Below are 16208 nucleotides of genomic sequence, written 5' to 3' on the forward strand. Positions count from 1 at the left end.
AAAATATAGATTTCTTAGAGCTGCACTTGTTTAAGAAAAACATTAACATTTGAATTTTAAAGAACAATCATTATATACTGAATTTTAAAGAAAAAAATTAATAAACTCAGCAACGACCGATCCCTGATCGAAGATACATGCAGTGGTATTTTGATTGACAAGAAAGGGTAAAATGAAAAATAAGGGTATCTTTTATAAATCTTAAAGTTAGGTGGCCTTTTCGATTGATTTCATTTTTACAAATCGAGGAGAACTAGGGATACAAACGCGACACCGTACGGTGGGCGACGGAGAAAAAGTAATGGTGTTGTTCTTGTTCCTGGTACGGCGATGGCGATCTTCCTCCGAATCTCCTCGCTTCCTCTTCCGCCTTTCGGAGAACAATCCTAACATTTCTCCGGTAGTCAGCCCTCTGGGCTCATCCTCCATCTTTCTGCCGTCCCGAGCCTATGCGCGATTTCCGAACGGGACGCGATTCGAGCGCCCCTACGGCGGCTGCAGAACAGTCGGCGGATCCTTCGGGATAGGGAAGATCCCTTATTTTTCATGCTTTCAGGGTCCCAGACGGCTCTCTTCCCAGCCCATGACCGCTGATGGGCTGACGGTGGATGCCATAGCGGCCAAGGGCTGGCCTATCCTCGATGAGAGCGAGAGCGACTGGCGGAGTCACGCAGCCTCCATCGCCCAATCCGTGCAGCTTGTTAAGAAGCGATTGCAGGTGGAAATTTAGTCGTTCTAAGCCGTTGTTACTTATTGATTGGGATTTTCTGCAGTTATTGATATATATTACCAGCAGTAATCCGACTCCGGTGGGAATTTAGATTGCCTATTCGGATTTAGTCGTCCTGTGACAGGATAAGTTGGAAGCTTACTTGTGGGATGTGGTCTTAAACTTGTGACGGCAAGCAAGGCCAGAACTAGTGTAACCAATTAGTGCAACTCTGAAGTTCTTTCTATTTCAAAATTTTAACCTTTCGGCATCAATCTGTTCGCATAAGAGTTTTGATAAAGGGAGTTTGTTGTATGAAAATTTACAATAAACTTTTTTCTTTTTTTTGCTGAAGTTTACCTCGTTTTAGTTTCTGTGATCTCTTATTTTCTTTATATAGATTCTGTATTTGCATTGTCAATGACTTCAACGTCAACTCCACTGAACTGGCCTATATAGTTCTAAGACACATCTTGAGTTAGTGTTATCTGGGTTAGTGTAATTTATTCAGCAATTATGAAAACTTATACAGTTGGGGAAAAATACTGGTGTGCATGCGCGCTCTTTTAGCTTTTTTGGATGTTTATATATACTGTATTTAGCATGTCTTTATATTCTTATATATCTTTAGTTCTGGAATAAGTTGATACATATGTATAACATTGCAGTGGAAAAAGTTGATTGCTAGGTTGGATCTGTTATCTGCTGCACTAAGAAAGCCAGATCTGTGGGATGATCCTACTTATGCTTCTCGAATAAGTCGTGAACATGGTGAACTTCTGAACAGGATTAAAGATGTAAATAGCTACGAACAAGAACTACTTGAGCATGTGGACTTGATCAAGCTTGCTCGGGAAGAGAATGATGAAGAACTGGAATTGGTGGGCTTTCACTTATAGGCATGTAGTTGTTTTCCCCCTAAGTTATAATTTTTGTTTTCATTTTCTCAAATGTCTTCATGAAATGCATATTTTCTTTCTGATTGTTTTATTATTACTTTTTAAACCACTGCATATCTTCTTTGGAGTTTTGAATGACTTTGTTATATAGATTGTGGTCGCTGGCATTAAAGAAATAACGTCAACTGATGTTGTTGGGTTTTTGTACATAATCTCAACCATCATGTATGTCCTTGTTATAATGGTTGGTTATCTTTTACAATCATTTATCTCTGTACACTTTATTTGTCTGGTCATTGACTTTTGATATTCCTAATGACATTTTAAGCCTTCGGGAAGTGAACATATAGGCCTGAAGATCCCAACTTAATGTAGCTGCTCTTAATTCTTTGCTTCCACTATTAGTTTATTTGGTATAAAATTTGTATTGATTTCCAGTTGTTTAACATAACACTACTTTGATTCTGAGTTGAAAAAAATATATATATATTTGATTGTTGTTTCATATTCGATCATTCTGTCAAATTAATTTGACAGTTATGGACAGAAAGCTGATGCTGATACCCATCAGGTTGTGACCACTCTTGCCGTTCACTGTCACCCCTCAAACTTAGGTTTCTCTTAGTAGTGTTTAAGGCAGAAGAGACTTGTTCATGCTCTTGAGTTAGAAACTAGTAACTAGTTCACTCCTATCCTAATTGGTTAGTAGTTCTTACTCTAAGTGGACACTAGGTTCCACACCCATAGCAAAAACTGTCATTGTACTACAGGATATTGTCATGGGAAACCTTGCACTAACCCTAATTTTGAGGCACATTGCCGACATATGATCTCGGTGACCCTCACTCATAGAGCTGGTGTAAGGTCTCAAGGAGCTCACAAGTCAAAAGCACTGAAGATAGTGTCATACAACATACACTGTAAACAAAACAAGCAAAGATAAAATAATAATAAGAAGAACACAAAAGACAATAAGAACGCAGTTTTGAATTCTTAATAAGAACCCATTTCTTGTCTTGATTTTATCAAAGGATTGAACGCTTCGACCTATGGTAATCAAACACAAAATAAGAGGCAATATAATGGTCCTTCAGGTGCAACTTGATCTCTTGAACTAATCGAGATGAGTCACTTAGGCTCTTGGTTCAATAATCACACTTAGACAACTTGCTTGAAAAAAATCTTCCTTTTTCATTTGTGATGTATGCATAAAGTGATAGTGTATTACTGTTCCAAATTATACATCAATATGGCTGTTGAAATTGTCACTTTTTGTTAGTAGTCAAACTTGACCAGGTCTTTTTTTGGTCAAGGACTCCACATTTAGGATACATTTAATTTTGACTCTGTTTTTTCTGTGTTCCTGAAGGAATCTATGAATGTATTGGTCAACATGAGAAGGGATGCTAAAGAGAAAGAACTTGAAGCTCTGTTATCTGGGGATAATGATTCCTGCTCTTGCTTTATAGAGGTCGTTCCCATCACTTACAATCCTACAGATGATTAAATTGTAAAATTGTTCCTTTTTGTATTAAATGTACCATCACCTGCTTTACTTATTTTAATTGCAAGGGTTACTGCTTTAGCTTAGCAATTGTTGGGATATCTCCTTGTGTCCTAGTCAACTGACCCTTGGAACTGACATGTCTTTGTCTATCATTTATTAATTTTCTTCCAGCATGTAATTGAGGACTCGATTTAAATTTTTTTTCTTTAATTGGTGAGTATATGGAAATTGATTGGTTTGAAACAATGCCTCCTCAGCAACTCCTTGCGGACTTGGTTTCAATTCATAGCTTGCCAATTAATCTTACTTTCTTGAAATTTTGTATGCTTAACGCATATCTATTTTGAATAAATATATCTTAATTTTTCCAGTTTGAGATGCATGTTTCCTGCACAGACAGTTTATCCATCATTCCCAATGGATTCATGCTAACAAAGTTCAATGGGTGCATGATAAACAACCTTTTTTATTAATTTAATTCCTCTTGGATTCGTATTGATAATGGAAGTTTTTCACTTAAATCTACTGAGATGGAAGTTCCATATTATGACTCACTATTTGTCTATATTTCAATCATCTTTTTGTAGCCTCTCAGTTCCTAATTAACCAAATAAATGACTTGGTCAAGTACAAATTTTTGTCACATCATGTCAATCTATCTCCTAGTTTTTTGTTAACCTAATTCTTTTGCAAATGAGCTACTGAGAATCCCTATCATATACAGGGAATTCACCATGATAGAGCTTTATGTACAGTTGTCATCTCTTCCCTGTAGAAGTTTTAAAAATTTGTCATGATCCAGGTGCAAGCTGGAGCCGGAGGAACAGAGAGCATGGACTGGGCTTCCATGGTAATGAACATGTACAAATCATGGGCTCAACACCGTGGATTTGCAGTTACAGTTATTGAGGAAATGCCTGGTGAGATTGCAGGAATCAAGGTTCATTTCCTTAACTTGCAGTCTAGTCTTTTTTATGTATTGTTGTAGCTTTTCAAACTCAAAATCATTTGTTTTTCTACTTCCATGACAGGGAATTTAAAGGTTAATCAATTTTATAATCTCTAATGTCTTGCCATCATACACTTGGATCTGTTTAGATCAGTGTTTTAAATCGCGTAGCGTTGGTTCATAGTATTTTTGTCTTGTCATTGCGTAGCGTAAATAGCGTAGCGTATAGCGCAAGCTTTTCGTGCACGTCAATGTTTAAATTTTAAAAAATAAAATATACTTATATAAGTAAAATAAAAATAACATAACCTAAAATTAATCATAATAATTCATTACATGTCAAAATATCCCATACCAACAATTTAAAAAGTCTTATAATTAAAACAACATAACTTAAAAATAATCAGTATCATCCAACTCTATATCACTATCATCATCAATAGTGTCTATGGTTGGAAAATTTCTACTATCAAAAGTTGGAATTACTCCATAATTTTCAGCATCAAGATGATTATCTTCCACATCAACAAGACTCAACCTTGCTTGTTTGTCTTTGCTTCCACCTATTATATAAGAGATACAACATTTAAGAATCAATTATAGGTGAAGTAGATATAAATAAATAATCTGCATATACTTGGTGCTTACTTGAATTTTCAGCAACTTTTTTTTTTGAATTCGTAGGAGGAACTTCAACTATATCCTCAACATCTTCGACTCGCTTATCTGAGTCGAAAAGACTTTCAAAGGTAGCAGATGACACACTCACAATAGGATCACTTTCAAATAATTCATCATCTTCAAGCCATTTAGTAGTTACGGGGAGAACTGGACCTTCTTTCTCAGTTATCCATTCATCATCTGAATTAATTTCATCAACTACAATGGGATCAATCTTGTCTCTCCTCCTAATACTTCTCTCCCTAAGCTTGAAGTTATATTTCACAAACACCAACGCATTCAACTTTGCATGTTCAAGCCTATTTCTCTTTTTTGTATGAATCTAATATTACAAAAAAGAAAACATATATATATAAAAATAAACAATGATATGAAAATTATAAAACAATTAAAATTCAAGTAGAGTTAGAAACTTAGAATACTCACCGATTCAAAAGTGCTCCAATTTCTTTCACATCCCGAAGCACTACAAGTGAGACCAAGCACTCGAATTGCAAATGTAGTAAGCTCGGGTGTCTTACTTCCAAAACGTTCCCACCACGAGACTAATAAGTAATAACATTAAAAAAAATTACAAGAATGTATATAATTTTAAAATATGAATGCTAGTATAATTTTACAAGAACGGTTACAAGAAGAAAATTTTACCCGGAGTTCGCAACATTCTTGTTCGTTTTGCTATTGGAGTTCCAAATTCTCCTTCAGCTTTATTATATAAGTCCAATTGGATGTCTGCTTTAAGACGATCATCAGAAGACAACATCCTATCCATGCAAGTATACAATCCATCTCTAACTTCATCACAATAAGAAAATCTTTCTTCATAACGCAATTGCGGATTCAAATAGTACCCGGCCGCGTGTAGAGGATGATGAAGTTGTGGAGTCCATCGTGAATAAATTTTTTTCCAAATAGGTTTGTATTTAATTGTGGAGTACACAATTAAATTTTATTGTCTCTTTTGCCTTATCCATAAGTTCATAAATATATCCCACGACCGATCTCTCCTCCGAATCAACTTCCCTTAACACACTTACAAGAGGAACAACACTCTTAACACAAAATGCAACATGTGGCCAAAACTTGGGATCATTAATAACAATTCTCTTCATGACCTTCCCCTGAGTTGTTTGAGATAGTGGTGAACTAACCCAATCTTCGGAAGCAAACATTTGTTCAAGTGACCTTTTAACCTTATACATACTCTGAAGAGTGAGAAATGAAGTAGCAAAGCGAGTAACAGCGGGACGGAGAATTTCTTTACCGTTTGTATACTTTCTCATCAAAGAAAGTATAGTCCCATGACCATAAAGGAACTTCACAACCATCTTAGCATGCTCAATTGTGTCAGAAAAAATCTTCAACTTTGCAATATCCTCCAACATTAGATCAATGCAATGCGCCGCACAAGGTGTCCACCAAATTCTATGTCTAGTCTCCATAATTTTTTTCCCCGCCTTAATGCAATTCGAAGCATTATCCGTGACAATTTGAATTACATTTTCCTCTCCCACCTCATCAACAACATCATTAAGATATTTAAAGATCAATTCCCCATTTTTAATAGAATCTGATGCATCAATAGATTTCAAAAGGAAAGTGCCGGCGGGACTATTTACTAAAAAATTGATCAAACTTCTATTCTTTCCATCCGTCCAACCATCGGACATAATAGTGCATCCATATTTTTTCCATGCCTTTTTATGCTCCTCATATATTAGGTTGATGCCATCAACCTTAGCTTTAAGTATCCAAGTTCTTAACTCATGCATTGAAGCAGGCTTGAACCCTCTTCCATATTCTGCAATGCCCTCAACCATAGGCAGCCAATAAGGATCATTCACAACATTAAACGGAAGTGCGGCAGAGTAAATAAAACGACCAATTCTACGCTTCACATCTACCAACAAATCTTTTTTGTATGTCGAATTTAGGGTTGTTTGTCGAGGTTCGGAACTAACAAACCCATGAAGAGTACCTTTACCTTTTGATTCACCACTACCAGAACATCCAATTGAATTTCCCCTACACTTCCAACTCTGGGGACCTTCACCGATCTCTCGTAACAATTCAGTTTGTTTACTTTTAGATGCTCTAATTTTGTCAAGTGATTCTCTAATTTCTTTCTTAATATCATCCGGAACACTAACACAAGGTGCAACCCCTTTATGAGTTTTAGCTAAATGTTCCTTCAAGCGAGTAATCCCTCCATTCGATATATGATGACAAAATTTGCACCGAACAGCTTTTTCCCCTTCATTTTGATAACAATACTTCCAACCAATATCTTTTTTATCTTTTTTTGATAAATTTGTAGACATTGCAAATTCTAACTAGACAATCAAAATCCTAGAAAAACAAAAGAAAAAAATCAGAATAAATAATTAATTAATTAGAAACAAATCAGCAAAAAAAAAAAAAATCAATCCAGGGCATCTGGATCGATCATTGCATCGATCCAAGGAATTGGATCGATCCAGCGATCGATCCAGGGTCGAACAGAAAGGATCTGGATCGATCCAGCGATCGATCCAGGGTCTGGATCGATCCAGCGACCGATCCAGGGTCTGGATCGATCCAGCGACCGATCCAGATCCTTTCTGTTCGACCCTAGAAGGATCTGGATCGATCCAGCGACCGATCCACTGTTCGAACAGAAAGGATCTGGATCGGTCGCTGGATCGATCCAGATCCTTTCTATTCGACCCTGGATCGATCGCTGGATCGATCCAGATGCCCGACTTCTGGAAATCGTGAAATCGTTTTTGCTCCTTCGAGAAAAAAAAACGAGAAGGAAAACCTAAACGAAGAAAACGAAAGGAAGGAGAAAAGCTTACCTCCAAATCTCCAATCGCTGTCCCTCGCCACCACTCACAGGTCACCGCTCGCTGCTCGCCGATCGCCGCCCGTCGCCTCTGCAGTCTGCCCTACCTTCGCCTCTGCCACAGTCACGATTCGACTCACCTTTGCCCTAGCTATTGGTAAGCAATTTGTAATTTTAGCGCCCGCTATGGGGCGCTAGGGCATGATAGCGCACGCTATGTGCGCTATCGACGCTTTTGTCCCGAATAGCGTGGGCTATTCGGGACAATCGCGATTCAGCGAACGCTCTGCAGCGTTCGTTGGTCGTAGCGCGCGATAGCGCGCTATGTAGCGCGCTATTCGCCGCTATTGAATACACTGGTTTAGATTGATTAGACAACTTGAGCATCACTTCGTATACAAATAGAAAAATTGTCTTCTCATAACATTTAATCTCAAATTACCTGGAATACGTGAGAACAGAATATCAAGGTTACAATTTTTGTTAGGCTGTATCTGCACATGGCTCTAGTTAAGGTTACTGCAATATAAGTAAAACAAGTAAACCCTTACCTGGTAATGGAAATCTTGTAGGAAATCGTTGTTTTTAAACATTCGGACTTTAATTAGGGCAATCACAGGTCTATAAGTGTTGTTTAATAAAGTGCTGCTTTCGTCATTGGTAAATTTTAGCTCTGTTTTCTAAAATTCTGTCATATCCCATTTAGTTATAAATTTGAAATTCTCGTGGTGATCATGGTTCTTAAAGTTTTAACAATTTTTTATTTATGTAGAAAATCATGAAGAATATATATAGTATATTATCTTGGATTAACATATATATATTTCTCATAGTTCATTATATAGGATAATTGCTAAGTCTAAATGGATTAACTTGGATTAACATTTGTCTTTAACAAATTTACATGTTTCAATTTTATAACAAATTAGGCATACTTTTGATTGGTTTGTTGTGACACTTTGATCAAAATTTAGAGTAAAATTTTATTATTTTATAATTTATTTTACTTTTTTTTAAAAATTTCTAACAATTGGTTTAAAATTGTTAAATTAGTGTGTGACTGAAGAAAGTCATGCAATGTATCAAATCAAAAACATGCTTGGTTTGTTATGAAACTGAAAGTACGTGCATTTAGAATGATTGAAACTTCAAAATTGGGCTATAGATTTAGCAATCAAATAAATTATCTTATCATTATATTATGAATTAATAATTGCAGTCACCTTTTATCTCATCATTTTAAGTAGTATATTTTCTGTAGGTCATTGCGTTCCCATGTATTTTATCACCTCGTCATCCCTGCCAGGAATACTAACATCAGAAATGTTCATCTTGCTCTGAAACACTTCTCCACACTGCTTCAAATTTGTGAAACTCAAAATATTCATTCTACTTTTTTTACATCTAATTGTTGTTGTGATGATGATAATGTTGGATATTCTTTCAGCGTGCCACAATTAAACTCGATGGTGATTATGCATTTGGATATGCCAAGGCAGAAGTCGGAGCGCATAGGCTGGTAAGGATTTCACCTTTTGACAGCGGGAAGCGACGTCATACTTCTTTTGCTGCCGTTGCAGTAATTCCAATACTCGGAGATGGATCCACAAAATATCAAATAAAAGAATCAGATCTCCGAATCGAACGCTTTCGTGCTAGTGGTGCCGGTGGCCAACATGTCAATACAACCGAAAGTGCAGTCAGAATAGTGCATATTCCGACAGGAATTTCTGCAACATGTCAAAATGAAAGGTATCTATCACACCCTTCCATTACTGTTTCTGATTAAGAGTTCTAAAGGTCTATTTAAGAATTTTGAAATATATCAGTACCTAAAATCTTGAACTTGGTGACTTTAGATGACTAATGATAGTGTATATATGATCTACATACTTATGACTATTCGTTTGGGATCAATTCAGATCTCAGCATCAAAATAAAACATCAGCAATGGCAGTTCTTCAATCTCGGTTAGATCAGCTTGAGATGGCCCGTCAAGCTCAAGCAACAGCAGAGCACACTCAATCTCTTTCAGAAATTAGCTGGGGCAACCAAATAAGAACTTACGTCCTCCATGTAAGATCACCTTCTGCCTCCCTTCATCAGATCCTTGGAAACTTATTTTAACTCATATTCACCGGCTGCCGCAGCCCTATCGCATGGTCAAAGATCTAAGAACAAACTATGAAGTCTCGGACCCTGATTCTGTTCTGGATGGCGATCTTGATGGCTTTATATTGAGTTTTTTGTCAGCTTCCCTCGATAAAACAGACGACAACAGCGAATGAATCGATGATGTGTTTCGGTGCGGCCCAGGTCAGTTTGCATCAAAAGGACTTGTGTTTCCAGCAATATGATGCAAGCTTTCACCTTCCGTGGCTTTGAAAACCATGTAATTGATAGACTCATGTAATTGATTTATGATGCCTTTCTCCATCCTTCACAACTTAATCCAGTTCGCATCTGGTTCATGTTTTAGGCGATTTGTTTCTAATTATCATTTATTTTTCTAGTGTTTTTGATCGATCGTATCATGCTAAATGGACAACATGTTAGTAGGATTAAGAAACTATAATTAACTAAAGCTCGATGATACGGATTAATACTTGTGATTATAGCTCGTTTAAGTGCTCTTAATTAAACTCTCTACTTTGAAGGATCTCGGGACACAATTATCTTATTAACTACACAGCGGGAGGGGAGCTTCCAGCTGCTACGAGATCACGAGCGATTGCAGGATATCTCAGTTGGACTGGCCGCCGTTGCGTCGCAAGCCCCATCGCCGCACGCGGATCCTTAGTTCTACTGCGGCGGCGAGAAACTCCGCCATCTGTGCCGCCGTCAGGGTCTCCACCAGCCAGCGCAGGGTGGCTTCCCGCAGCTCCTCTGCGGCGTCGATTACCGTCCGCAGCGCCCGAGACACTTCGTCAGCGGCCGCCGCCCAGGCGCTCCCGTTGGCGTACAGGTCGGCTCTCACAGCCTCGAGCACCAAGTGGCCGGCCATGGCTTCCTGCGCGCTGGCCATGTCCTCGGAGATCCGGTGCTCCTCCAGCTGGACCTCCCGGCGGAGGACCTCGAAGGCGGCGTGCTGGTCCGGGGAGAGGAAGCGGTGTCCGAGCAGGAGGCGGAAGGCGATGGAGGGCTTCCAGCCGGCGACCCAGAGGAAGATGCGCTCGAAGGGGGTGAGCCAGGGGTGGGTGAGGGCGCGGAGGACGTCGGAGTCGGCGAGTCGGGCCTTGGCGTCGCGGTAGTCGCGGTAGTGAGAGAGCACGGCGTCGACGGCCTGGGGTATCCTGTCGGGCCGGTGGGTGAAGGCATGGAGGAGGTCGGAGCGGAGGTGGTCGAGGCGGGCGAGCCAGGAGTCGAAGAAGGCCTCCATGGCACGGCGCGGTCCGCCCCGCTGTTGGAGGCCGAGCAGAGGATTGCGGTGGGGGGTAGAAATAGGCGGGCGTGGGAGAGGGGAGATAGGCGGCGGGCGAGAGGGAGGCGTGGCGTCGGAGAGCGGTGGGCGCGATGAGTTGGAAGGAAGCAGTCAAGCAGGGCGGAAGTACGAGGTTCGTTTACTTGGGAGTAATGGTTACGGATTCTGCTTTCAGTAGCGGAAATGGTGTTAAGGTACAAGACAAAGATCCGTGGAAGCGGTGACTGGTGAGTGACACTATGCAAAAACAAAAAAATTAAAAAAAAAACAGCGGGCTCCATTTAAACACCACTATTCAATTTTTATTTATAGATCAATAATATAGAAAAAATAAATTATAGATGATTATTAACCAAATAGTTAAAATATAACGGAAAGTATATTTAGATAAAATTTCATATGATAACCACAACTCATGTCTCAATCATGGTATCATGTACCGAACACTTCTTGCTGCCCTCTCTTCTCGTTGTAATTGGCTTCCCTCTGTAATTGGACCTTATTATTTATACGTTATCGTTCCTGTTTACTTCTGGATCTCATATCTAGAGCTCGGGTAAATTTAAAAATATAAATAATCAAAATAAAATTTGCCTTCTGTTTCAATTTTTCAAACTTTAATTCTAAAATAATTGAATTAAAGTTTGAAAGGATTTAAATTCGAATTTGATTTGAAATTATAATTTGAAAGGATATAAATTTTAATTTTAATTTGAACATATTTAAATTGAAAGTATGTACAAGAATAATTAGAATTAAAAAAAATATCATGTTCGAATCCGATTCAAATTTAATAATTTTAAATACGAATCAAATAATTTTTAAGTCAGCTCAAAAAACTCACCAACAAATTTGATTCGTTTACATCTCTTAGTTTGGACCCTTCATGTACTCGGGTGGAGCTCCCAAGTACGAGGTAGGCTAAACCACTCGAATCGAATGTGATTGGACAAATATTCATCCTACTTCAGCTTTAATGTCCGTCACCCCGAACACCCACCTATAGTTTCATGAGCAAAGTCGACGGGCTCCCGCGGGCTGGATCAACCGGTTAAGGCGTGACATCTTTGCACAATGAGTCGTAGGGTCGAAGGTCCACGGACGCGCACTGGATGAATAATCTGGACCGACTGTGTTAAATTCCAGAGACACCACGCTTTACCCGGGCCAGCATTCACCGCTGATTTACCTCCTCCTAGGATCCCTGTGGGGTCAGGCCTAGGGGGCCGCTGGGCGACGGGACCCGCCTTTTTGCACAATGAGCAAAGTCGACGGCCTCCTAGGGCACGATGGAATGAGCAAAGTCGACGACCTCCTAGGGCACGATGCGATAATAATTGGAAAAGCGAGTAACCCATTCAGCGAGGGTTGGATCCTCATGCAGTGCATTCTTGAACATTTGCAGTGGTCCTCTCGGGATGATCTAATGGTTAGTACATGAGGTGTTATCATCATAAGGTCTGGGGTTCGAATCTCGACAAAGTCGAGGTAATGTCTCTTTTATATGCTAGTTATTATTCCAAAGGCTAGTAACCGCCCGTAATTTATCTCTTCCTTGTTAGCCCTGGGATGGATTGATGGGGACACTAGGGGCGAGCATATTCACCTTTTGCCACCTTGAACATTTGCAGTGCTTGAACTACAAGTGGCGTTGGGCTATTGGGTCATGGACATTAATAGGGTTGTAAATGAACCAATCGTTCGTGAACAAGCTTGGTGTTCGACTTGGTAAGAGCTTGTTTATGTTCGTTCAATATACATAAGATTAATTAAAATAAATAACCTTGAACAACTCATTGAGCTAAATAAACAAGCTTGAACACATATGTGTTCAGCTCGTTAACGTTCATGAACAATGTTTGTGAATAACGTTCATGAACAATGTTCACAAACCATATTCATTAATAAAACTTTTTTCAATATGCTAAATAAACAATAAAATAAAATAAAAAATAAATAAATTTAAATTATCAAGCTCAATAATCAATCAAACAACTAAAAGTTTCAAATAATTAAACAATCTTGAATTGAGACTTGATAACATATACATGAACCAAACTAGAACCAAGCTCAAGCCAAGCTCAAGCTCAAACCAAGCTCGAATTGAGAGTTTGATAACATCTAAACGAACCAAACTCAAGTCAAACTTCAAACAAGCTCAAGCTCATAAAAAATAAACCAAGTCAAGCTTGAATACTCATTTCAAATGCTTGGTTCATTTTAAGCTAGACTTGGTTACTTTATCAAATAAGCTTGAATCATAGTTTGCAAAATCGCGATCCGGATCGTAAGATCGTACGATCCTACGATCCGAAAACCCAAAATCGATCCAGGATCGTGCAGAATCGCTTTTTACAGTAGGATCGCAGCAGGATCGGTAGGATCGGAACAGAATCAATAGGATCGGAATAGAATCGGAGTAGGATCGATGGAAGCTTTGAGAGGTCATAACTTTTGACTCAGATTGAACCACAAGGCCTATAATATATCAAATCGAAGCTCTTTTAGAGATCTTTAATAAATTTCAAAGTTTATCCTTAACCACCCTATTTCAAACCCAAAAAATATCATTTAAATTCTTTTTGGATGTCTAGAAGATTTTATCTTTTTTTTTATTATCTGCTTTTCATCTTATTAGGGTTTTAAATTTGATCCGGTGGTAAGAGCTCGGGACCCCCCAACGAGGGGTCAACGCCACGTAGAGGTCAAATGGCCAAGCAGCCCGCCGAAGAAGCATGAGCCGACCGGACTTGGAAGAAATGGACCAGACCGATCGGCTGACTAAGGGACATTCGGTAGTAAAAGGCGCCCTGACCGGGTCGGGGTTCCGACGCTCTGTCGAAACAGTAGTTAAGAACCGAGCGGAAGGACCAGGAAACAATGACACTGTTAACAGTCTCTACATAGCGCCTACTGGAAATCTCCCCAGCACACCAATGTCAACGGCAGACCGGACGCGAGGTGAGTGTCGTCCGGCCAACGCGTAAAAGGAGGAAGGGCCGGCCGGCCGGACTCCCTGTCCAGCCGGTCGGACGCCCCGGATTATGAACAGTAAAGAGGGGGGAACATCTTCTGACAGCCGTCGAATCATATGGCTAGGCCATACTCCTAGTCTGACAACGGGGTGTCCTGTTGTCCCATCGAAGGCGCAATGAGACTGTCGCAGTATGGCGTCAGGTAAGCTCTCTGACAGGTACACGCCGAGGCATGGGCTGCGGACACGCACGCGCCTCGATAGGCGTGTAGGAGCTTTTTCATCACCCTATATAAAGAGCCGTAGACTTCGCCGGAGGTACACATTCTACAAACTTGGGAGCTCCTTTTTCCGCCACTTACCTGACTTGAGCATCGGAGGGTCGCCGTCGGGAACTCCTTCCCGGCCCGACTTCAGTGCAGGTTTGCCGGAGATTCGTGCGGCCAGACGGAGACCTGCACCATCGAATAGGAGCGCGCCACGTGCCCAGCGTCCTTTGGTTCGGCAGTTCGGACAGGATCAATTTGGCGCCGTCTGTGGGAACGCTCCTGTATCCGATCGGAAACAATGGACGAGGCTGGACGACAACACGCGGTGACACTTTCAACTGAGGAACTCGACGCTCTGATTGAGATAAGGGCCGCCAAGCTTGTGGAGCAAAAACAGAAGGCAGCAGCCGAGCGGCCGGAGCAGCCGCCACCATCGCCTTTCATCAGGCTCTGTTCCGCACCCCTGAAGCCGTGGCAGCCCACCGGGATAGGGGATCTTCTTCGGATGAAATGCCTAGGCGAGATGACAGGAAGGGGAAAGCCCCCCGAGCGGACTCATCGCCCGAGCGGATCAATCGCCAGTTTTCAGAGGCTATCCTACGAGACCCTCTGCCAAAGCACTACGTGCCTCCGACGATCGGCGAGTACAATGGGACAACCGACCCGGATGATCATCTGGGTAAGTTCGATAACACAGTTACTCTCCATCAATACACAGATGGAGTAAAGTGCCGAGTTTTTCTTACCACTCTCTCGGGATCGGCTCAACGGTGGTTCTAGAGGCTGCCGGACGGATCCATCACGAGTTTCAAAGATTTCCGAACGGCCTTCCTCCACCATTTTGCGAGCAGTCGACGCTACCAGAAAACGAGCGTGAGCCTGTTCGCCATCAAGCAAGAAGCCCGTGAATCGCTTCGAGCTTACATCCAGCGGTTCAACCAAGTGGCGATGGACATTCCAACGGCCACCTCAGAAACCATGATGAATGCCTTCACACAAGGCCTGGTGGATGGGGATTTCTTTCGATCGCTCATCCGAAAACCGCCCCGAGACTATGATCACATGTTACACCAGGCGAACGAATACATCAACGTGGAAGAGGCACAAGCGGCTAGGAAAAAAGAAACTCCAACCGAGCGGGCTCCTCCAGCCGAGCGGAAGCAACACGTCACTCATCAGCCGCCCAGAGGACCAAGGGCCGAAGCAATCCGATCCCCCCATGCCAGGTCCCACGTGCAAGAGGTAGCCGCCGCCCGGCCCAAGCCAAAAAAGAAATGGACCCCGATGTTCTGCTCCTTCCACCGAACGGATACGTACAACACAAGGGATTGTCGAAGTCTTCCCTTCGTGTCTCATCCCGTACCCCGGAATGCCGGACGACGGTCTCCCTCAGTCGACAGGCGACAAAGAATTCAAGGAGCCGATCGGACGCGAGCTGATAGGCGACAACAACAAACTCCCGATCGGCACCGTTCCCCAAGGCAGGAGAATCGCCGAGCGTCCAGAGAACGGTCTCGACCGTCCGCTCGGGAAGAGGAAAATAAAAGCAATACCTCCCGAGGCGAAATCAACGTTATTGCTGGCGGGCCGACCGGAGGAGACTCAAACAGAGCAAGAAAGGCGAGCGTCCGGCAGCTCCAAATCCATGCCGTTGGATGCAGCCAAGAACGGGCAAACGGACCGGAAATCAGCTTCGGGCCAGGGGACTTGGAAGGAGTTGAAGTACCCCACGACGATGCTCTGCTCATCAAAGCGGTAATAGCCAATTACACAATTCACAGCGTATTTGTTGACACAGGGAGCTCAGTCAACATCTTATTCAAGAAGGCGTTCGATCAGCTGCAAATTGATCGATCCGAGCTGTTACCCATGACAACTCCGCTCTACGGGTTTACGGGTAACGAAGTGCAGCCGGTCGGACAGATCCGGCTGGCTACCTCGTTGGGAGAAGAGCCGCTCAGGAGGACAAGGACAA

The 16208-nt window shown here is 41.5% G+C and overlaps 2 protein-coding genes across 2 annotated transcripts; one reads left to right on the forward strand and one right to left on the reverse strand.

The window, feature by feature from the left end:
* Positions 1 to 241: 241 nt before the first annotated feature.
* Positions 242 to 10047, forward strand: LOC122010177 (peptide chain release factor PrfB2, chloroplastic-like). The gene is made up of 7 exons (XM_042566616.1): positions 242 to 718; positions 1378 to 1590; positions 2978 to 3079; positions 3918 to 4055; positions 9017 to 9321; positions 9492 to 9645; positions 9720 to 10047. The coding sequence occupies exons 1-7, from the start codon at positions 302 to 304 to the stop codon at positions 9855 to 9857; spliced, it is 1467 nt and encodes a 488-aa protein (XP_042422550.1). The 5' UTR covers positions 242 to 301; the 3' UTR covers positions 9858 to 10047.
* A 265-nt stretch (positions 10048 to 10312) lies between these two features.
* LOC122011229 (protein DOG1-like 4) lies at positions 10313 to 10948 on the reverse strand. Its single transcript, XM_042567627.1, has one exon. It carries the CDS (start codon positions 10946 to 10948, stop codon positions 10313 to 10315), a length of 636 nt encoding a protein of 211 aa, XP_042423561.1.
* Positions 10949 to 16208: the final 5260 nt, after the last annotated feature.

The sequence above is a fragment of the Zingiber officinale genome, chromosome 8A, assembly GCF_018446385.1.
Source record: "Zingiber officinale cultivar Zhangliang chromosome 8A, Zo_v1.1, whole genome shotgun sequence".
In the NCBI taxonomy this organism is placed as follows: Eukaryota; Viridiplantae; Streptophyta; class Magnoliopsida; order Zingiberales; family Zingiberaceae; genus Zingiber; species Zingiber officinale.

What these genes read in the sequence shown, in the direction of transcription:
- LOC122011229 (XM_042567627.1), bottom strand. Translation starts at nt 10,948, where the DNA reads ATGGAGGCCTTCTTCGACTCCTGGCTCGCCCGCCTCGACCACCTCCGC.
- LOC122010177 (XM_042566616.1), top strand. Translation starts at nt 302, where the DNA reads ATGGTGTTGTTCTTGTTCCTGGTACGGCGATGGCGATCTTCCTCCGAA. An exon ending in TTGTTAAGAAGCGATTGCAG is followed by an intron (nt 719 to 1,377) that starts GTGGAAATTTAG and finishes ATAACATTGCAG; the next exon opens with TGGAAAAAGTTGATTGCTAG. An exon ending in CCTGCTCTTGCTTTATAGAG is followed by an intron (nt 3,080 to 3,917) that starts GTCGTTCCCATC and finishes GTCATGATCCAG; the next exon opens with GTGCAAGCTGGAGCCGGAGG.